This window comes from Peromyscus maniculatus, chromosome 3, assembly GCF_049852395.1.
Source record: "Peromyscus maniculatus bairdii isolate BWxNUB_F1_BW_parent chromosome 3, HU_Pman_BW_mat_3.1, whole genome shotgun sequence".
Lineage (NCBI taxonomy): Eukaryota > Metazoa > Chordata > Mammalia > Rodentia > Cricetidae > Peromyscus > Peromyscus maniculatus.
The window spans coordinates 37876597-37901127 of NC_134854.1; the positions used below are offsets into that span (position 1 = coordinate 37876597).

Here is a 24531-nt window from a genome sequence, read left to right on the forward strand (position 1 = left end):
CTCCTAGGGGTTCCAAATGCAGCTAAGCTGACAATGAAGATCAATCATCACAGCTATGCTGGCTTATTCTCCCCCAACTCCCAGGGTTTCTCTGTATAGCCCAGGCTGTCCTGAAACTCACTTTGTAGATCAGGCTGACCTGGAACTCACAGAGATTTGCCTGCCTCTGCCTCCCAATTACCATGCCTGGCCTCTAAATTTTTTGAAATCTGATCGGTATGAAATAGTGTCTCCTTGCTCTAAATTTAATTTTCCTGACAACTAACCAAACTGGCCATATTAACATGCTACTCAAAAACTCTACTCACATGTTACCTCTTCAGATCCTTTATTTTTCTATCGAGTCTTCTCCCCTCCTTCTCCTCGCCCCTCCCTCTTCCTCCCTCCCCTTCCCTCCTAGTGGGCCTCTCCCCTCTTCCCTCCCTCCCCTTGCCTCTTCCCTCCCTCCCCTCGTCTCTCCCCATCTCTGCCCTGTTTTGAGACAGTATCTCACCAGGTAACTGTCTTCTTTGTAGATCAGGGTGGAACCAACCCACAGAGAGGCACTTGCCTAGGGGAGCCCACAGAGGTTTCCTAGTGAGATCTGAGCTTGCTTTACCCAGCAGGGCTGCATAAGGGGATAGCTGGACCATGCATGGCTACCAGGTGTGTGGAAGGTTCTGCACTTGGCTGTGTGGTGTGCTTTGATCTAGCAGGTGAGAGGTCTTTTGCCCCACCCCTTGGTATTGTTATAAAAAGCCTTTTGAAGAGACAGAAGGGTCCTGTGGATTTTGATCCAGATCCTCCCAAAGCTGTCCTGTTTCTGTCTGTCTCATCTCTGCTATCTTTCTATCTAAGTTTCTTACTCTTCTCTCCTCCTCATAGGAACCCTGCAAAAGGTGGGCGCTGGCCTCCCACACTGAGTAGGTGCTGGTGTTAGCATCAAATGACACCACAGCGAGCATCACCTGTGTAACTGATCCTCTACAGTAGTTCTTTATCTCTGTATGGCAATACTTTGACAGCAAAGATGTTAGAAACATCTTCTGAGGACTGTCTTTTAATAATAATTATGGCTTAATTTGCAAGTCAAAGTTTTTTAAATTAAGATATTCTTAAGTCCCCCATTTTGTTTTTGCATTTACTCTTAATATCTTGTTTTTGGAAACTCTGGCAAACTGAAATAATGAAGATGACTGTTCTATATTTCTTCTAAATGTTTTAGACTTTCCCCCTTTATACTTAGTAACTATGTGCAATAAATTTTAATGTGTCAATGATCATTTAACCTACTATCTTATGGTCTTCTCTTTTTTTTCCACTGAGTATTAATGCTATTTATGTCATACATTAGGGACCCATAAGAGAAGAAATCTATTTCTGGATTTTTCTTGACTGTTCATTTGTCTGTTTATGCATCCACATAAAACTATCCTACTCTCAATTTAAAATAAAAGTTTGTATCTGTAGGGAAAGTCCATCTGGTGCTATTCAAAACTGTTTTGTTTGGTTTTGGTTTTTTAAGACAAGGTTTCTCTGTGTGACAGCCCTGGCTTTTGTCTTGTTTTAAAGACAGGATCTCACTATGTAGCCCTGGTTGGTCTGGAACTTGGATACCCAACTGCCTCCGACTCCCAAGTGCGGAGTTTAAAGACATGTGCCAAGACACCCAACAATTTTTTGCTATTTTTAACATTTCATTCTTTAATATGGACTTTAACCAGTGCTAGCCAACCAAAACCTGGCAGACAAATGAACAAAAAAAGCTGTCAAAAAGAAGTAAAAGCAGGACAATGGACACTTTCACATGGTACCTGCTTTTAATAAAATGCATACTAAAATCAGGCTCAGAGCTTACTACCTACAGTGCAAGGGCACAGGAAGGGGACATTTTACCAAGAAAGTGACCACGCTGACACCCTAACCTGGGCCCAGCAGCTACCAGAACTGCACAAAAAGAGTACTAGGTAAGTCATTCAGACTGCAGTACTATGTCACACCTGAGGGTTCTTTGGCAACTACTCTCAATCAGAGTAAGGAAATTGTCTTCTATCTCTAGTTTTGAAGAATTAACTTGTTTATGTTGACAACATTTGGTAAGAAATTGGCTACGAGAAAGTAAGCATAAAAGGATGGGGATTTGTATATGTGTATGGGGGGCGGGTTTGTACTTAAGAGGAAGCACATATACACTTCCCTATGCAGAGGTCAGAGGTCAACTTCAGGAGTCATCCCTTGGGTGCTATCTACCTTATTGTAAGATACTGGGTCTCTTACTTGCCTCGAGCTTGCCCAGCAGGCTAGGCTGGCAGCTCCGCTCAACCTGTCTCCTCATCCCCAGCACACCATCATACCCTGCTCTTCTCTTTTTTTTAAACAGAGGTGCTGAGGATTGAACTCAGGTCCTATGCTTGTACAGTAATCACTACACTAACTGAGCCATCTCCCTAGCCCAGGGTAAGGATTTTTACATGGCCATCAGGTTTCTGGGATGGTGAGTGACAAATGGAGATGCCACTCACCAAGATTCTGAACCCAGTGAGAGCAGTTTATAAGGGAAGATGAGGAATTTTATTAAAGCGAGGCACTGGTGGGCATTAAAAGGCTTCAACACAGCACCCAACTCAACTGCACTTTTCAGCACCTTAGATGATTAATCCAGAATGAGGTGTACACTAAGGGTTCAGAATAAAGTTCGTAGGCTTAATATAAAAATGTCATCTATACCATTTCTACTTTCATATTAATTATATAGTAAAGGAATAATACATTGAATATATTTGGCTAAATAATGGATATTGAAATTTCACTTTTTTAAACTATTTTTATTGAGGCTAATGGAAAATGTAAACTTATATACATGACTATATGTCTACTGGATAATGTGACTATGGATGCTTAGTAATACAAATTTGATACTCATGAGATACAGATTTTGAGTCATAATATTAAAGGCAGAATTTAGGCCAAGGTATACATGAATCTGAACAGGACAAAAAGACTAGTGCTTCTCAAACACAGACTGACCCACAAAACTCCATCAACTAACTCAGGAACATATATGTGGGAAGATGAGAGACACAACCACAATACAGACATCAAGACTCATATTCTAATGAAGCCAGAGCATAGGCCACATAAAAGACAACAACAACAAAAAAAAAACCCCACCAATGTTGAGTATTAATTTAACTGAATGTAAACCTTCTGTCACCTCTGTAAGGTTTGTACACACATTCAAAGGAACTTGTCTGATAGCCCCACATCATTCAATACTGGAAACTGACCTGGTGAAAGGGGTCGTCTCTATATTCCTTTTTCACACAGGGGTTAATCTGAGGATTCCCCACATCTGTCTCACTGGTACAAGATGAGCGGCATTCTGCACAATGTAACAAGTCTTCCCATAAGACATCTTCCGTTTCGGATTCTGGCCTTGTGCTCTCAGAATCCTGTCTGGAACTTGAACAGCGAGAGCTGCAACTAGTACCCGATTTAGGGGCATCCTGAAATCAAGATATTCTTTGACATTAATACAATTTGTGTATCCTTTCCAACTCAAAGGATTTTTATCAGAACTGTAGACTGCTCCTTCCTAAGACAACAGACACACTGTCAAAGGGTAGAGGAAGAGGCAGCAAACATGACAAGCACAGAGGCCGGTCACAGGTTGAGAACCATGGTTCTCAAGGTTGCTCTTTTAAGGTGGCTGTTGCCAAGGTCAAATCTGGGGGAACTGAATGCAAATGTTTAAATATCATTTATTTTACAGCCTTTATAAGTGAAGATTCACTTTATAAGTGAATCTAAGATTTCAGCTTTATCTAATGCTTACTATCAATATGAAATAGGTAGAAATGTTTCTTAAGCAATATTTATTTAAAAGTCTAAGTTTAGAAGAATAATGCTCTGCTCTTCAAGAATCCCAATAGTTAAGATACAGCTGCAAACAGTAAAGACCACAGGAACAAGAGTCACTCTGAAGTCAGGTGACTAATCCTGTAGGCGAGGCGTCAAATGGTCGTCCTCTACCTTCCTTCCAGTACCAAAGGACTTCTAACTACACAACCTAAGGCTTGATTTCCTAGGCTTGGTTATTTGGTTTAAAAGCAGGTTGTGGATGACAAGGCAGTAAGCTGACATAGTCTTAGTGTCTGTCTAATGCAGTCCTTGAGAGAAAAAGACAACCTAAGCAGACATTAGGAGGGACTGTATGGAAGTAACTCTCCTAGCAGTCTGGAACTACTCATCTTCTAACCAAGCATCATAACTCTTGATTTTTTTTTTCGTAAGTTTACCTCAAAATCATCCAGGAAAAAAAAAAATCTGTATAATTTGAAAAGACTACAGGGTAGTGTTGGCTAAAACGTTAACACAGGGGTAGATCTTTGGAGCCAGGCAATGAAATTTCTTGTCCATAGAAAGTAAACATAAAATGTAACAAATTTATTTTTCTACCTACATAGTTTTAAGCTCTAGAGATGTTAGAAAGTTGGAGAAAGCTCTGAGAAAACCAATAAATAAGTAAACGAAATTTAAAAACAAGAAACAGTGGAATCAAAGGGAAAATTACTGAAAGTCGTAGTGTGGATAAATTAATAACTGGCAGTAGCAACAGGACCGAAACTACTTGGAAGAATAACTTCACTTGATGAACTATGGGGAAGACCGGCACGGGAGTCGGACTGCCGTCTCAGGTGGTGGGCGCACAGCACAGCACAGCAAGCCCCACTGTATCTGGACACCGGAGTGAGATCCCTGGAACTCATCTCCTACAAGCTGTGCTCTGAACGCCACATGTGCAACAGTAAACAACCCTTAAGTGTGTGAAGTGTCATAAAAAAATGAGTGTGCATGGATAACTATTGGTCAATGCTACACTATCCAACTAAGATTGTAAACAAAGCTGGGTGTGGTGGCACCCCTTTAATCCCAGTACTTGGGAGGCAGAGGCAGATGAATCTGAACTGGAGCTAAGTCTTGTCTATGTAACGAGTTCCAGGACAGTCAACAGTTACATAGTAAAACCCTGTATGAAAAAAAGGGAGTGGGGGGAGATTGTAAAACAATACATATTGATAATGGTGGGAAATATTTCAATAACAACACTTCATTGTTGAAAATAATATAACATAAGTATATGTACATTTATGTAAGGTCAAACTGTTATACCTCATTTGCATAATGCTTTTTATAATGGTGTGGTTTTCTATTTCGAAGACTGCCTTCAGAAGCTCTGTCCACATGACAGCGCAGAGAGTATCCTGTTTCAGGACCTTCCTCACTGGATACTTCATCAGAGACATTGGTTATCTTTCTTTGGGTATCCTAGATGGGAGTAGACAAAGAGAACTGTAAGTAACTTCTGACTGATCTGTGAGCTTTAAGATGGCAATTTCTAAAAATTATACAAATGCACATATACATATATACCTTCAAAATATCTTCAAATACCAATATTTGGACTACCTAATTTTCTGAAAAAAATCTTAAATTAGCAATTATACTCTTAAATATACATTTTTCTTTTAAAAGTAATTCAAGTAATTTATCAAATATTATTCTATAACATTTTTTTCAGAAAAGAATCTGAAATACCTTACAGAAATAAGAAATATGAACAAGTCACAAATACAATAGAGGCCATTTGAAAGAAGCTGAAAGATCTGAGGGGAAAAAAATTATAGTATTTAATTAAGCTATATGGTCACCAATTAGAAGATCCATCACTGGCTTAATAAAAGTTATGGGGCAATAAGAAATGAGCAGTCGGATGTGTGTACATGGCTGATACATTACGTATGATCAACTGTAGACACATTCATACTTTAGATATTCTAAAACTGAAAGACTCAGGAAGCATAAATTCCTGACAGGCTCTATCCAGGTTACTTTGAAGGCATTATGTACCTGAAAATGTATTTGGAAACTGTGTGAGTGATATGACACATATTATGTTCATATTATCAGACAGCTAACACTGAGTAATCAAAAATTACACCCAGACTAAACTACAGAACCATGTTGATTCACAGCTGATACTACAAGATATAAGTTCATTCACTTAAAAAAAAAAACTCAGAAAATCTATTCATCTCCTTCAACACAAAAATGCCCACATTCATATTACTAAATGCACCATTTTTCAGTTTGATGGCATTTTTAAAAATTAATAAGCAGGTTTCCTTACAAGACTTCATAAACTTCCTTTGCTGATGCCCCTCTCCTTTCCTCCCACCAGCTCTCTGCCCTACTTCCTGCTCGTACCTTTCCATGAGAATACTCCTCTCCACTTTAACACAGCACATTAAATCTCATCCCTCTCTTATTTTTTTCCTCCTCTCTCACGGCGTTTTCTACCCAGACTCACTCCTACAGAAAAACACACATTAGAAGCTAGGATCCACATGAAAGGGGGAATGCAGCATTTCTCTTTTTGAGCCTGGGAGACCTCATTTAATACATTTCCAGTTCCACCCATCTTCCTGCATATTTCATTTTTCTTCACAGCTGAATAAAATTCCACAGTATATATGTACCACATTTTCATTATTCATTCATCTGTTGATAGATATCAAGACTAAATCCATTTCCTGGTTATTATGAACAGAGCAGCAATAAACAGGGATGAACAAGTACCTCTGTAGATCGAGTCCTTCCGGTGTGCGCTCAGGGGTAATTTAATAACTAGGTCACATAGTAATTCTGTTCTTAGTCTTTTTGAGAAGCCACCACACTGATTTTCCTAATGGTTGCCTCAGTTTACACTCTCACCACAAATGAGTAAGGGCTCCTCTTTCCTCACATTCTCGTTAGTACCTGTTCCCATTCCTTTTCTTGACACCCATTGCTGACTGGCAATAAATAAATTTTTTAATTAATTAATTTATTTCACATCCCAACTGCAGTTTCGCCTCCCTCCTCTCCTCCCATCCCCTGCATCCACCTCCTACTTCCAACCCCCAATCAACTCCTCCATTTCTGTTCAGAAAGGAGCAGGCGTCCCATGGGTATCAAGCATGGAATATCAAGTTGCTGTAGGTCTAAGCACCTCCTCTTAGGCTGGGCAAGGCAATCTACTATGAGGAATAGGTTCCCAAAAGCCAGCCAAAGCATTGGGGACAACCTCTGCTTCCACTGTTAGGAGTCCCACAAGAAGACCAAGCTACAAGAACACAACTGTCCCATATATGCAGAGGGCCTAGGTCAGTCCCATACCAGCTCTCTGGTTGTTGCTTCAGTCTCTGTGAGCTCCTATGAACCAGGTTAGTTGTTTCTGTGGGTTTTCTTGTGATGTCCTTGACCCCTCTGGCTCCTACAACCCTTCCTCCCTCTCTTCAGCAGGATTCCCTAAGCTCAGCCTGTGTTTGGCTGTTTTTAAAGTATCCATAGTAGCTAGGGATGTTGTATACTTTATTTGTATGTCTTCTATTCATTTCCTTGGCCCACTAACTGGTAGTTTGGGTTTGGTGTTTCGGGAGGAGGGGCAGATTTATGTCTTCTAGGTAGTAACCTATCATCTAAAGGGGGGGGCACAGAATAATGTACTCCAGGTAGTAACCTATCATCTAAAGGGGGGGGCACAGAATAATGTACTCCAGGTAGTAACCTATCATTTGCAGTATGGGGGGGATTTATGTACTCTAGGTAGTAACCTATCACCTGCAGTATGGGGGGGGGGATTTATGTACTCCAGGTAGTAACCTATCATCTGCAGTATGGGGGGGATTTATGTACTCTAGGTAGTAACCTATCATCTGCAGTATGGGGGGGATTTATGTACTCTAGGTAGTAACCTATCATCTGCAGTATGGGGGGGATTTATGTACTCTAGGTAGTAACCTATCATCTGCAGTATGGGGGGGGATTTATGTACTCTAGGTAGTAACCTATCATCTGCAGTATGGAGGGGGGGGCAGATTTATGTACTCTAGGTAGTAACCTATCATCTGCAGTATGGGGGGGGATTTATGTACTCTAGGTAGTAACCTATCATCTGCAGTATGGGGGGGGGGATTTATGTACCCCAGGTAGTAACCTATCATCTGCAGTATGGGGGGGATTTATGTACTCTAGGTAGTAACCTATCATCTGCAGTATGGAGGGGGGGGCAGATTTATGTACTCCAGGTAGTAACCTATCATCTGCAGTATGGGGGGATTTATGTACTCCAGGTAGTAACCTATCATCTGCAGTATGGGGGGGCAGATTTATGTACTCTAGGTAGTAACCTATCATCTGCAGTATGGGGGGGGATTTATGTACTCTAGGTAGTAACCTATCATCTGCAGTATGGAGGGGGGGGCAGATTTATGTACTCTAGGTAGTAACCTATCATCTGCAGTATGGGGGGGGGAATTTATGTATACCTATAATCTGAAGTACAGCTAGCCAAGATTTCTCCAGTTCTAAAGGCTCTCTGTTCACTCTGCTTTTATTGTGCACAAGCTTTTTAATTATATGTGCTCTCATCTGTCAACTCGTTAGAGCTATTTCCTGAGCTTCTTCGGTTGTAATAAAAAAAATTCTTGCCTATACCTATATCCTGAAGTATTTTCCCCTGACACTTTCAGTTTTTCATGTTTTAAATTAAGATCTTTGATCCATTTTGAACTGACTTTTTTTTTGGGAGGGAACATTTCGAGACAGGATTTCTCTATGAAGCCCTGGCTATCCTGAACACACTGTGTAGACCAGGCTGGCCTTGAACTTGGAGATCCGCTTGGCTCTGCCTCCCAAGTGCTAGGATTAAAGGCATGCACCACCACTGTCAGGCTGAACTGACTTCTGAGCAGGGTGAAAGATACAGAAGTATTTGTTGAAAGGCTGTTTTCCAATGCATGTTTCCAGCTTTGTTAAAAATGAGTCATTCAGGCTGGTGTGATGGCTCAGCAGTTAAGAACAGTTGTTGCTCTTGCAGAAGACCCAGGTTCATCTTCCAACACCCTCATGGTGGCTCACAATATCTGTAACTAGTTAATTTCAGAGGTTCTGATGCCTTCTCCTGACCTCTGAGAGCACAAGGTACACAAATAGTACACATATATACATATATCCAGGTAAATAGATTATACACATAAAATAAAATAATATAAATTATACACATAAGATAAATTGTACACATAAGGTAAAATAAATAAGTCTTATTTTTTTAAAGTTTAATGAGGTGTCTATAGCTGTATGGGTTTATTTTTAGGTCTATTATGTTTTACTGGTCTACATCTTTGTTTTTGTGGAAGCAGCATGCTGCTTTTTCACTATGGCTGGGTGGTACAGTTTGAGGCCAGATAACATGTCCCTGGCAGTATTCTTTTGCTTAGGATTGCTTTGGCTATCCATAGTCTTTTGCATTTCCCTATGAATTTTAGGATTTCCCACCCCCACTCCCCGGTTCAATAGAGAATTTCCCTGGAATTTTAATGAGGACTGCATTAAATATAGATTATCTGAGTAGTCTAGCCATTTTCACAATGCTGTCAATTCAGGAGCACAGGAGGTCTTTCCATTGCCAAGTGTCTTCTTCAGTTTGTTTTTATGGTATCTTAGGTTTTCACTGCAAAAACTATCATATATGGGATATTCTTCTAATTTCTTTCTCAGCAAGTTTGTTACTACTATATATAAAAGTTACTGAGTTCTGTATGTTAATTTTGTATCCTGCAACTTCCTGCAAGTGTTCATCAGATCTAAAGGTTTTCTGGTTGGGGTCCACGGTGTCTTTTAAACACAGACTAATGCTATCTGCAAATAGGGATAAATTTAACTCTTCCTTTCCAGTTTTAATCCTTTTTATAACTTCTCTTGTCTTATTACTGCAGCTAAGACTTGAAGCACTATAATAAATAATGGTGGAGTGGACACCCCTGTCTCATTCAGACAACATGTTTCAAAAAACTAGAACACTTAAAATCTAAACACAACCATGAAAGATCCTGAATAGCAATCTTGAACAAAAATAACAAAGACTTTTCACAAAAGCACCAATAACATACACTAGGACTACTGTAACCTCAACTAATTACTGACAGATGAGTGGATTATTATTCAGTCCATAAATACAACAAATTTTTTGTCATTTGAAGGAAAAGAAACAGAACTGGAAATAAGTCAGACACGGAAAGACTCAAACTGAACATTACTACACAGGATGATACACATGACAAACGAGGTGGAAACAGCAGATACTACACCAGGTGGTGAACAGACAGTGGCTGGGGAACAGAGGTACAAATGGATAGGAGGGTAACTTCATGTTTCTGTAATTATGGCTGACAAACTATTGCACATTTCAAAACAGAAAGTGACAAGGATTTTTCAGTGTTACCAACATACAATAACCATTTGTAGTCAATAGGCCAATTATCTTGATCCAATCGTTATATAACGGTATGCACACTGTACCCTATAAATAACTACTCAATCACCAAAAAAAATTTAAAGAATTGTTTTCAGATCATATGTAAACTAAACAGATGTATAAAACCAAGAGTAATTAATGTAGAGGAAGTAAGGTATTTTCTTACATAATAAGAGTCAGTGCCTAGTTCAGCTTTTAGAACAATCGCAGTCTTCAGCTCAGTACACATCCTTACACACACATGAAATGGGGAAGAGAAGGGAAGGGTTAATAAACACTGACCATAAATTCTAAGTTGCCTCAACATTCTGGAAAAAATCAAGCCACTCAATTTAGAATGTACCAGGTTACACTTCCAATCATGTTTAACCACACCTACCTGATTTTTAGTGCCATCACTATTATTTATGAAAGTTCACAGAATCAATCCCAGAGAAAACATTTGACATGAGAGCAACTATTCTATCATATCCACTTCATGTCAGCGGATATAAAATCAAACCAACTCTACAAATGACACTGACTTTGGCAGGAAGATTCCGTGGAGTTCGGATGACCCAGGCTGTATCTTCCGGTCGGATAGTTTCACACGGAGGTTCCTGGTCTTGCACTCCGTCCTCACTGCTTTTTACAGTCCTTTTCCCATCGAGAGACACATAGCCATTGTCAGTCTCAGTTGACTTGTCAATGGAATTCTTTGCTTTCTTTGACCTAAAAACAAAAATATATTGAAATGTTATGTGTACTTAGCTTATTCTGGATGGGTTGATAGAAATTAAAATCTGGTGCTAATTATATAAAGTGATATTTTTCAAAATTTTAATAACTATCCCCTCCTTTTTTTTTTTAAGTAAATGGGAAATAATATTAGATAAAATGACCATTCAACTTAAAATCCAAGTTCAGTTTATGTGGTTATAAGGTCTTACAAATAGCAACCCACAAAGAAAAGTCCTAATTTAACAAATAATTCTTAGTCTGGTCTTTGAACAATATCTAGAACAAAAATTTTGCCCAATTTGTTAGTGTTAATATATTTTAAGCTTTTATTTTAAAAAGATTCTTTGTAAATTCAGAGAAGTTATAATTAGTGACTTAATAATAATCCCAAATATTTTACCTTTGGTATATGCAAGTTCTTTGATAAGTTCCTTTTAATGTACAACAGAAACATAAGGCCTTTGTAGCAGAAAAATTTATGAAAAGGAACACTTAATCAATAAAATTATATAAATCTGGCAAAAGCAAACTGGAGAACATAAAATTATGTTTCGCCTACCAAAACAATCCCTGGGAAAAAATAATCAATGACCATGTTATTTATGGAACCTACAACGCCAGAATTAAGGATATTAATTTGTAGGAATAAAGTATTCATAAACTACAATGCAGGAAATAATAATTTTTAACAGGCAAATGTTTTAGGAGTCTTAAGACTGACAGGTGAAAGTAGCTACCAACAGAAACCTTTAGTAGAAATGTAAGTCCCACAGAAAAGAAAGTGTGCTCCATGTAGATTAAATCTACCGTAAAAGACAATTTAAAAGCAATTTTACTTAAAAAAAAAAATCTCCCCTTTAATTTTTCTAGAACATACTTTATAGGAAAAGAAAAATAAATTAGTATAGTGCTTTCACGTAGACAGCGTTTTCAATGCACTCTACACTTCAGTGACACAGTTTCATGGGAATCTGCTCACGAACTGAGCAGAGGTGGGCCAGAGGACACACGGGTCGTAAGAGGGAAAAGAGACTCAGCGGGAGATGCTACAAAAGGGTGGAGGTAACAGGTGGGTGGCAGAGCAATCGGGATGAAGAATCTACTCAAATACTGTTCAAAAAGCCAACAGACCTTGTACGCTAATGAACTGTTTTGGTTTGTTTGTTTTTCGAGACAGGGTTTCTCTGTGTAGCTTTGCGCCTTTCCTGGAACTCACTCTGTAGACCAGGCTGGCCTCAAACTCACCGAGATCCACCTGGCTCTGCCTCCCGAGTGCTGGGATTAAAGGCGTGTGCCACTACCGCCCGGCAAACTTTTTAAAATTAATTTTAGTTAGTTAAAAAGTCTCGAGAACTAGGTGGATCCTTAAAACTCACCTATTATAAATGCTGATTGTGGATCAAGGAATAACACCAAGAAGTTACAGGTGAAATAATGTAGTCAGTTTGAAGCCAACTACAATACAAAAATAGTCCCTAAATATGAGATGATTCATGTTCTTCACAGTACTTCCAGTGCCTCCTTTTCGGAAACTACCTATTAGGATTTAGTCTAACAATTCTGCCAAAACAGAAAGTTTTTGTCTTACACAAAGATGCCCCTCTCCTTCTTGCTCTTCTCCTGTAGAACTCCTAACAGAAACAGGCAGACTGTATTTCCATACGCCCTATACGGTTCCAATACTTCATATTCAGAATACATATCCAGAGAGTTGCAAGACTTAGAGCCCAACCTAACGTTCTCTATGTGATCCCCAGCGACATGGAAATCCAAGAGAAAATGAGCCTTAGATTGAAGATGATCAAGACAATAGGTTATGGTGGAAGTGGGGGTGGTGGAACATAGGAATCAAGGAAGGGCACAGGGGTACCTTGTACCTTCCCAACCTAGGGAAGAATATTATATGATCAATGAATCCCCTTACTTCTCTTTAACACTACACAATATGCAGGTGCTGATTAAAAAAGGGAAGTGACTTGAAATTCAGATAAAGTCATAGTGTGTTGGAGATGTATTCCTGAAGGCTGGTGGAAACTAAACTGGATCGAGAAGGGAAAGGAGAGACAGCAAGGAAGTAGATACATGAATCAGACAGAAATCAAGGTAAGTGACCCTAAGGAGTCAGAATCCTAAAAGCATCAGGTCACTAAAGACACAGGTCTGGGAGCCAGCAGGCAAGGAAGCAACAGTAGCTGAGAACCTCAGAGTGAAGCGGAACTCCACTGGAGCCCAGTGATCTCCTAGTCACAACGCTTTTTCCTAAGATGCACAGGGTAAAGTAGGAAAATGAGTGCCAGCAGAACACACTCCACATAATACCTTCTAGTCACATATCAACACCTCCCTTCCTTTACGCTCCTTCCCAATCTCTTTTTCTCAGAATATTGTGACACTGAGGAGATGCCAAGATTAGTAAGTTACTAAGCGCTGGTAGCTCTTTGATGTTTCTTATTAACCAAATGCAGATAATTCACTAAACTAGCTGTAATAGTAAGAAGAAAAATAAATGTAAGCACTACCTTTGCAGCTAAAAATACAAACAGGCAGTCTGGTGCTTGAAAGGCTAGAACAGCAGAGGAAGCCGGCAACAACCATTGACGGCTAATTTGGGGAAGAGCGTGAAGGCAGAATGCCATATGCATCCTGGTAGACCAGAAGACAGGATGCACACAGAAGATTCACTGTGTGTAAACATACTGAGAATAATGCCGATCAGGGTGATGCTGATGAAGGAGAAACAGAAAAAAGAATGGGACTGGAGAGATGGCTCAGTGGTTGAGAGCAATTTTTGCTCTTCTAGGAGCTGGGATTAGATGCCAGCACTCACAGGGCAGCTAACTATGTAACTCCAGTTCCAGAGAATGCAGTGCCCTCTTCTAGTGCCTCTGTGAGCACTGCATGCAAGTTGTGCACAGACAAGCATGCAAATAAAACACCTGCACACATTTTAAAAAAAAAAAAAAGGAAAGAAAAAGAATGCACTGAGTGGTATTGGGGCTTGGAGTATCACTGAAAATTCATAGCTAGCACACACACGTGTAAGCAGGTACAGAACTATACCGATTTCATATATTACATAGGCATGCTTTATCTAAATAGGTACACAGAGTTGAATAGCACACCCTGTAATAGTTTTATCCACTCTGAGCACCCCACTAGCATCTTGCACCCAGATTTTGGTTTCTGAACATCATTCTCCCTGAAGAAATGGCTGATTTCAGGGCTGGAGCCGGGATGCACAAGCTGAATCAGGAATATTCTGGTGTTAGTTCAGAAGACTAACTTAAAAAGCCAAGAAAACTGCTCAGAGGTCCTCCACTGATCAAATTTAGGTCAATTAAGTCACTGAAATAAATGATGAGGTAGTAACAAAACAGAGATTCCTGAGTAAATAAGTCAGGAAAGATGTTACCTTGAAGCAAACTGCCAGCTAAAAATTGAAGTAGTGACGGAGTTGGGAAAAACACCGTAATTCAGACAAAAATTAAAGGCTACTCAGCCAGGAAAGTGAAAGTTGTACAAGAATAGATTACTGTCATGTCATGTGTAACCTTTAATCCTTCTCCCACCATTTCTCGATGCTTCTTGTTCTCTCCTGGGGTCCCTTACCTCATTTTATAGTCTATATCCACTTTACAATCCCTTACTTACATTCATATAAATTTCAAAAGTTAGAACCCACATATGAAACAGAATATGCAATTTTTATCTTCTGAGACTGGGTCACCTCAACTTAATATAATCCTTTGAATTTCCATCCATTTTTCTCCATATGTCATTATGAAAGAATGGTACATTTTTGTTATCCATTCTTCTGTTAACAGATATGTGGCTGACTCCATTTCTGCTACTGTGAATACTGCAGCTATAAACATGGATGTTCAAGTACCTTTATGAGATGAGGTTACGTTCTTTGAAAATATGCCCAGGAGTGGTACAGCTGGATCACAGAGTAATTCTATTTTTAATTTTGCAAGGAACCTCCACACTGATTTCCATAGTGGCTGCACTGGCTAACACTCTCATCAACCGCAAAGAAGGGCTCTTCACTCCCCACGGACTTGGAAGCATTTGCTGTTGTCTGTTTTCTTGATGATGGCCATTCTGACTGGAGTGAGAGGGAAACTCAGTGCTGTTTTAGTTTACCTTTCCCAAGTGGCAAAGGATGCTGGATTTAAGAATAAAAAAATTGGTGATTTGTTTCTTCTTTTGAGAACTGACTGGTCATTTCATGGAATTTACTGACTGGAAGTTTTATGTTTTGGTGTTTTATTTTTGCAGAATTTCATACACTCTAGACATCAACCCCTGTGGGAGGATTAACTGAAAAAGGTCTTTCCAGGTCTGTGGGTTGTTTACTCTGACAGTTTCTCTTGCTAACCAGAAACTTTTTTATTTCTTATAGTTCCATAAATTAATTATTGGAACAACTTAAAGAAATTACCCATTTTCCAAGAACTAATTGTATCCATCACTTGTTAAACATCACTTTGAAGTCCACCTGAAATATAAACGAGGTCACTCCATCACAGGGCACTTCTAGCACCCACCTCTGTCCTCTTTATATTATATTATATTGTATTGTATTGTATTGTATTGTATTGTATTGTATTATATTATATTATATTATATTATATTATATTATATTATATTATATTATATTATATTATATTATATTATATTATATTATATTATATATTTATATTTATTAGTACTCTGTTTTGGTGGATTATATGCAACTCACCTTTACTAGGCCATCAGTGTTTTGCTCCCAGCAAGTACCACAATACCTAGTCTGACTAGTACTGAGCTAGGTTTAATTTATTTTTGAAGTCTGCTATAAATATTTTTTCCTATTTGGTCAATACTCATTGATGGTACAAAGGATACAAAAACCCAGAGAACAAATGAAGAACTTTAGACTGTAGTAAATAGTTTATTCACTTAACTCATAGTGCTTATATCAAATAATTTTAGAAAATTGAGGTAGATGTAAAACAAAAAGTAATATAAGTCACATGGTTTATTAAAGCAAATTCAGACCTACAATAATGATACAACAATGAACTAATTAACAGAGTAAAATAATACTTAAGGAAAAATTAAATAGTCAAGAAATCTTTAAAAAAAAAGGAAAGAGAAAGAAAAGAATGCATTTGGTTGGGCAGTGGTTGAGCATACCTTTGATCCCATCACTTGGGAGGCAGAGGCAGGCAGATCTCTGTGAGTTCAAGGACAACTTGGTCTACAGAGCGAGTTCAGGATGACACAGAGAGACCCTGTCTCTCGGAAAAACAAAAAGGACGAAAGAAAGGAACACACACACACACACACACACACACACGAGACAGACAGACAGAAAGAGAGAGAGATATCTTCATTACACATTGCTAGTATATGTATAGATTCACTCTTATGGAGATAAATGTATTTACACATAACCCCAAATAAACTTTATCCCATTTCTCCTTAAACTATAGCACTTTAGTATCAAAATAAAATGTGTAATGAGGCTGAAATATTGAAAAGCATTAACACTGACTATGTACATTAGAGCATTTTTATGTCATATACAGCCTTGAATAAATACAAACCCTGATAAAAAGAAAGCAGCATGCCAGAGATCTCTGAAGACAGCGCCAACACTGTAGGAAGCGCCTGCACCGTGGCTCTGGACCACGCCCTCCTGGGTGTTATCTGTCGTACTAGACCCGTCTCCTTCCCTATGGACTTCCAAATGGGCTGCTTTTCTTAATTTCCTTCATCAGAAAAGATCGAGAGTGGAAGGCAGGTTAAAATTTCCACAACCATTTTCTCAGTAGCACATTCCAAAATGTACAGAACAAACACAGGAGCTTATTAATATACAATGAAGTTCAAATGTACTGGACAGAATTTAAGCCATCGATCAAGTGCACATTTCAAGTTCAATTTCTGTAAATACAAGGATATTGTTACTTGGTCATACTCACACTGACAGTCAATGTACACACTATTATATGGATTGTACTGGAAAGATACTTACAAAAGCATTCCTTCCCTATGTGAATGTTACTTCTCTGTAAGTGAAGAAAACTTCAGACTGGAGAGAATTATATGCTAATTAATAAGCAAAGTTATTTACCTAACATATAAGATACTACCTTTCAAAAAGGAGATGGACTTAAATCTCCAAACCTAAACTCCAAATATTACAAACAGAACTGCATTGTGCTCAGGAGCCAATGGGAAAACGTACTCCATTGACTCATCAGTAGGCACTATCACACAGCTTCAAATAACATGTAATAAACAGCCTTTCTTTTTTTTTTTTTTTCTTGGCTGTATTTTTGCCAAAGAATCTTAGAAACAGAAGATCTAAGTAGTAGAATTTAATTCATTCCACCTAACGTTTGTCTCCTATATTGGTAATGCTAACTAGAAATGAACCTCAAGAAAAACAAACAAAAATCACTACACAAGGACAAACCCTACAGACATGTGACACTGTTTTTCACATACAGAAAACTGGTCAGCTGGCAACTGGCTCCAGAGCTTAGGTTTTATCTGAAAGAGCAACTTTGTACAGTACATTACATTCTATGACGTTAAGAACAGTTAAGAACAATCCCAAGGGCTGTAGAGGCTTCAGTGGTTAAGAGCACTTGCTGCTCCTGAAAAGGACCTAGGTTCAGTTCCCAGCACCCACAACCCGAGGTTCCCAGCCACCTGCAACCCCACCTCCAGGGGATGTGATGCCTTCTCTAGTCTCTATGGGCACTTGCATACATGGGTGGGCACACAAACACACAGACATGCACACATGCATGCACGTGCACAGATAAAATCCCATATCCAAACCATCGATCTCCAGAAAGATCACTTTTGACAAGCAGTACCTTCTTCTTTTACCGCCTGTGCTTAGAGGAGGTTTGGGTGTTCTTGTTGAAACGATCTGGCAATGCACAGTTCCCAAGAGCAGCATCAGCCATACTGGCCCAACGACTTCAGTGAGAGGTATGCTGTGTGGGCTAGGAGCGGAGCAGAACAACACTATTGCCACAACTACAAAAGGAGAGAGAAACACACTGAATTACAGGTCTGTAGTCACTTCCCAAACTTTAAAAATTGTTCTTGTAATACTGCTTACTAAATTCTTTTCCTAAATTTAAAATGTTACTCCATGTTGCCAGGAGTGGTGGTTGCCAGGTTGATCTCTATGAGTGAAAGGACAGGCTGGTCCACAAAGTGAGTTTCAGGTCAGCAGGAAAATACCATGAGATATTGTCTCACATGCACACGACCACCACCACCACTACTCCATACAAGCTCTTTAGACTAGTATTCGCACTGTTCAACCATGGCATTTAGCAGTAAATACAATCTTGGAACAAGATAACACTTAACACTAAAATACACACATTCAACTTTATAATGACTGTATGAATTCAAATCTCAGGTCGTTTTTAGTTAGGTTACAATAAAAAAAAATCACACTAATTTCAAGTACATTTATTCTGTTACACATAATAAGAAGTCTCTTAGTAAGTGTCTAATAAAGCTACAAAAGGCTTGGTTTCTAGCCCCTGAGAAAGGGCCTTGTGTATCTCAGGTCGGCCAGAAACTAAGCAGACAAGGATGACCCCGACCTTCCAAGTCTCCTGCCTCTGCTCTTGAGTGGTGAGATCACAGGAGTACACCATTATTCCCAGTTTATGTAGTGCTGCGGATCTAACCCAGGGCCTTGTATTGGCTGGCGTCTACGACCCAAGCTACATGTCCTGCCCCATTAAGATTTTGAACACAAATAAACTTGTACACATTTCCCAGGAAAATCCCTAACCCCTCATCAATGTTAATCATTCCAACAAACAGAAGAAAGCCTTTTTTTCCCTTCCTACATTCCTTAGACTACCTGGACATAAACCTTTACAGGCTTATGTTCTGAAACAGGCTTATTTCTTTTATTTCACACACAGATGCAATTGCAGGTTGCCACAATATTAATAATTCTGGGCATAAGAGTTTTATTGTTTCTTTTAAGATATTATTACATTCATGGGCAAATGTCATGATGTGTATAATTTTAAAAAAATAAAGTGAATATTTATTTTAATAGTTTCCTTAACCTTAAAATATATTTCCTTAAAATCCTAAGACACAGAGTTAGAGAGATGGTTCAGCAGTTAATAGCACTTATTATTCCATGCAGAAGACCACGTTCAATTCCCAGCACCCACATGGACACTTACAACCATCTGTAACTCCATCTCTAAGGGGTCCAACACCCACCCACTCCTGGCCTCTGTGGCACCAGGCATGCATGTAGTGCACAGATATGCCAGCAAAACATTCATATACATAAAGCCACAAATCATTTTAAAAAATCAAAAGACCTAGATAACACTCGATGAAATTTTAGAAATGTCATACGAGGCATTTTCACAGGAAGACTCTGTAATAGAACACTGGGAGGAACACAACAGATTTGTGGCCCTGGAGTCAGCATGCTTAGATTTGAACTCTTGGTGACTACATGTTCTGTGACACTATTCATGGGAGAAGTCAGGTCTGAGAGCTTCATTTGTCAAGTGCCAAATCTATACAGCTAAACATAATAACAGTCTTTCTACTCTCCTGGGCTACTGTAGACATTAAATAAGGATCTGACAGACTTAAAAGAGTTTTTGGTATAAATGAAGGTTTTGATATAAAATAAGGATAGATCAGATCACAGTGGTAAAGGGCACAGAAAAAAACTCATACTTTACACAAGAAAAATTTGCAGAAGTGGTATTAAAAATAATAAATAAATAAATAGATAGATAGATAGAGAGATAGATAGATAGATAGATAAATGAAAGGATGTGCCAGGCATAATGCCCTCCAGCGACAATCTTAACTCAGGAAGCTAAAGCCATAGTTCAACTTCAGCATCAGCTACACAAAGACAAGTGCGTATCTATGTGTAGGTGCGAAAGTTCTCATCTAATTTAAATCCCCCCCCCTCTCTCTCTCCTCCCCCACTCCTCATACAGTGTACACGTGGGGTCAGAGGACAACTTTTGGAGGTCGGCTCCCTCTGACGTGACACCATGCAGGAGCCAGGCTGTCGAGAGTTGGCTGCAAGTCCCTGTCTGCTGGGCCACTTCACCAGCCCTCAGACATTTTTAATATCTATGTGGTTTCTATGTAACAGCAACAGCCACTTCATGCATAGAACAGTCAGTGCATGGTTACAGCCCAGCTTTAATAATCACAAAACACAACATCCTGAAAGTTAAAAGCACATACATTTCTGTTAATTATACCTTGAAGAAGATAGAGGACGAGAAGCCAGGAAAAGATGACCTTTGATGTTACTTGTAACCACCACCGGAAGAAAAAGGGAAAAAACACAACTCGAACAATCCCTTTTCTAGTCAGAGAAGTCCAAGGACTTTCGGGCTTTGCCTTAGCAAATGCAGAACCTGAGAAAAAAAGTAAAATATAATGGCACACGCTACCTACTATTCTTTAATTTCACTACAGAAATAAATTCAATGTTTGAAAAACAACAAATGGTATATAATTTTATTCTATGACTAAGAAATATCTACTATGGGACAGCAGTCATTTTCATAAGCAATCTTACTCATTATCATACTCAAAAGACACCTTGAAGGTGATCAGCTGAGATAACAGGATTTCCTCCACATTTCATAAACACACGACTTAACTTTAATTCATTAGGAATTGTAAATAATAAGGAGGTGGGGACGGCTCCCCAAGTGAAGCTGAGGTCTAGAGCTCAGGTGCCTGGCCCCAACAAAAAGACCTGGTAGTGAGTGGCCAACTTAGCACCCCAGCACTCTGAAGCTGGGCACGGGGTGCCTAGGCAAACGGGCCAGGTCAGCAAGTTCTATCCCATCTGTTCTGAACCGGGGGTTTGATCTTTTGGGGGGTGGAATGACCCTTTCACAGGGGCTGCATATCAGTTATTTACATTATAGTTTATATGAAGTAGCAACGAAAATAATCTTAGGGTTGGGGATCAGCACAACATGAACTGTATGTATTAAAGGGTCACAGCATTAGGAAGGTTGAGGACCACTGCTCTAGGCTAACAGAGAGACACTGGCTCAGTAAATGAAGTGGAGCCAGTCCAGGAGGTCACCAGAGGTCACCCTCCAGCTTCCAGATGCACATATGTGCCTTACTCCAGGACCCAAGACACAGAGGTGGGTGACTCTTGGTGACTCTAAGGATAGCATGTTCTACACAGTTCAGTTCTACACAGGCAGGGCTACCAAATCTAACCCTGTTTTGTTTTCATTCATTCGTTTATTTGTTTTGGGTGCTGGGATTACAGCCATCTGTCACAACACTCAGCTATAATTTAAATTTAATAGTATATCCTTGCAGTTTTCTGTGCAAACAGGAACTGCTATTCTTTTATACTACTCCTTGAAATTAAATTTCAAGGTATGAAAGACACACTGGTGCTTCTGCTCTCTCTGATGATGTTACTCCTGTCCTCGTGTAGGCTAGAACTGCCTCACTTCTACAAAGGACCTGTCTACAGCACTCTGAATTGTCTCTTCAGGACCAGTGCTTCCTTGCATCACACATTTACCTGTCCAGGACTTACCCCTCACGAGATCAACATCTATGAGGTCTGGTTTCACATATGCTGTTTTCTTTGGTTTATTCCTTAACCCCTGTAATATATTAAAAGCAGTATTTGAATTCTACATGTATTTTGTTTAAATCCAAAATAGCAAAAAGAGAACCAACTTATAAGAGTTTCAATTTAAATCAAAATCTTGAAGTAACATATTAAGTAAAAGACACATTAAAAGACTTGTTACAAACAGACACAGTTATAGCATTCTAATCATCTTCGTTTTCTTCTAAAGGAATGCTTAGGGATGTGTGGAACATGCAAAGCCTGTTTACTATGGACAGTAAACTTCCAAATCAAAGACTGCCATATACCAAGCAAGTGTGAGCGTACGGCTCGGGCCCTGTACGACCCACCCTGGGGACTGTCGGCTTTAGACTGCCATTAAGAAAGTAGTGAGGCCGGGTGGTGGTGGCGCACGCCTTTAATCCCAGCACTCGTGAAGCAGAGCCAGGCAGATCTCTGGGGGGGTGGGTGCTGAGGACAAGGCAGGGGTGTACACTTGCGGCAGAGGTTGGCACGTAGGGTGATAGCAGCAGAACCCCCAAGTGGACGGTGTACATCTCAAGACTGCCAGCCATCCCTCAGACCACAGTGTCACCTCATCACCTCAGAACTAAACACTATGACCAAGAACAGTGGGCAGGAAAACAGCTGTCCTAAACTGAATTAATTTAAAATTGAAATTACCGGATTTTAATTAACACCAAATTTCTGCTATCACCGCAGAGTGGGGTTGGAGGTAAAAATTAGTGGGGAAAACGGAAGTATGGGAAAATAAATTACACTAAGTTAAGAACTGGATAAGCTAAAACTAAAGTCCTTAGGAACAAGAGCTGAGAGATGACACAAGGGTTCGATTAAGAGCGACTGTGTGGTCGTCCTTTGACCCCAGCAGGTGACAATGGCCCTGAAGGTTAGGGACTGTTTGCATACACAACAAGCAAGAGAACAGTGTAAGTCAGTTAGCTGACATGTCTAAAACCAACATACACCCTGAGTCAAGATGCAATTAGCCTTTGACCCCTTCCCATGGTCTGCCATTTCAGGTTGTAAGCTACTCAGAGACACAGAGCAAAACACAGAAAGATAGGTTCTATGTTAACAACAGAATAACAGTCTTTTCATACAGTTGATCCTCATGTTTTCAAGTTTCGTAATTGCAAATGCATTCACTATTTATGCTCTAAAATATATATTCTCTGTTTCTGCCCTCATTTGACATGTGCAAAGTGGCAATAACAACAAGCAAAAACAAAAACTCCACAAGTTTTTCATGTTACCTAACACATATTCCCAACACAAAGCAGCATCCTGCCTTTTTTTTGTTTGTTTGTTTTTTTCGAGAGCATCCTGCCTTCTTGTCTCAGTACTCATTGCTATAAACAACTGTCCCCCTGGCAGACTGCTTAGTATTGTTCATTTTTGTGTTTGTTGTCAATTCTGTTGTGCAAAATGAACCAAGCACAAGGTTTCAGTGTTGTGTAATGTTGCCAAGTGTAAGCAGGCTGTGCTGTGCCTTCAGAGAAAATGAGTCAGGTAGCACATGCTCATAAAGTTATTCTTCTCCTAAGGAAACTGGTGACATCCATTACTAGAGTATCTGTCTGTGAGTTCATTTGTCAACAGGTTCCCATGTACCCAGGCTGCCCCTGATTTGCTACAAAACCAAAGCTGACCTTAAATTCTTGATGCTCCTGTCCTCAGTAATCCCCGTGCTGTGATTGCAGGAGCCCCATGATCAGCTAAGTAAGTAGTGTCTTTAAGAGACACGTACACAACAGTGTGGGCTGGCCAGCTAACTAACAGTGTTGTGACCAGGGGCCCCTAACCTACCTACTAGCAGCAATCATTCAGTATTCAAACATTCAGTCTTCATGACTCTAGAAAGTGCCAAAATAGTAACAAACATCCATTCTTCATTTTCATTTTAGTGTTACCATAGAGCAGTTAACAGATTATACATATTCTCAACATTTTCCAAACCGAAACAGATTATACATATTCTCAACATTTTCCAAACCGGAACAGTGATTCTGAAACTACAATTTCAATAATAAAGCTCTAGCTTAATTTATACAAAATTTATATAGATACCTTTATTAGTAAAAAACTCTGTTACAAATTTTCATCCCTTCTTTTATAATTACCAATCTGACAACAATCTTACTGTCAGTCTGAAGTACCATTACTGTTGTACACCTACAATTTTTATCAGTATCATTTAAGAACTAAAAGTTCTTATTAGAGACAGAAAGGTGTCTTTTTCCCATAGGGTCGTTCCTATTCTTATAGATGTGTGAGTCACCTCCTGGCTTATGTCTTATGATCTGATCTTGAACTATATTGTAGAACCACCCCACAACTGCCAGTTTCAATAAATAATCCACCTTGAGCTTATGTGGTGGCACACTTTTAATCCCAGCACTTGGGAAATGAGGCAGGGGGATTTCTGTGAGTTTGATGCCAGCCTGGTCTACATAGGGAGTTATAAAGGCAGCCAGGCATACACAGTGAGACCACATCTCAAAAATAAAAACAAATAAAATCCACTTTAAGGTAGCCTGTAAGAAGATGTAAAGGGTTTTTTTAAAATCAAAAAACTTTCACCAAAGGATTAATAATTTTAGTCACAAAAATGAAAGATACTATCAGCAAGGTATGAGTATTCACAAACATGAGTTTAATTAAGTGGACATTATAAAATGGAAAGTTTAAAACTGATTTGGATTAAACCTCCTTTATATAAACTAACATGGCTTTGCACACTAACTGTAACTGTGGTGCTCGGTGTTAAGAGTGCCTGCCTGGCATGGGAGAGACTGGGTAAGGA

At 39.3% G+C, this 24531-nt stretch overlaps 1 protein-coding gene across 3 annotated transcripts in view; it reads right to left on the minus strand.

Annotated features, from left to right (window-relative positions):
- Window positions 1-24531, minus strand: part of Phtf2 (putative homeodomain transcription factor 2) — a 108080-nt gene that overhangs the window by 18416 nt on the left and 65133 nt on the right. For all 3 annotated transcript variants that reach the window (XM_076566323.1, XM_076566324.1, XM_076566325.1), the window contains 7 exons: window positions 21666-21735; window positions 20347-20505; window positions 17935-18100; window positions 16651-16815; window positions 10861-11047; window positions 5152-5307; window positions 3267-3485 (listed from right to left, as the gene is read on the minus strand). In XM_076566323.1, the coding sequence (XP_076422438.1) occupies window positions 3267-3485; window positions 5152-5307; window positions 10861-11047; window positions 16651-16815; window positions 17935-18100; window positions 20347-20505; window positions 21666-21735 (1122 nt within the window). The remainder of the gene's footprint in view (window positions 1-3266; window positions 3486-5151; window positions 5308-10860; window positions 11048-16650; window positions 16816-17934; window positions 18101-20346; window positions 20506-21665; window positions 21736-24531) is intronic.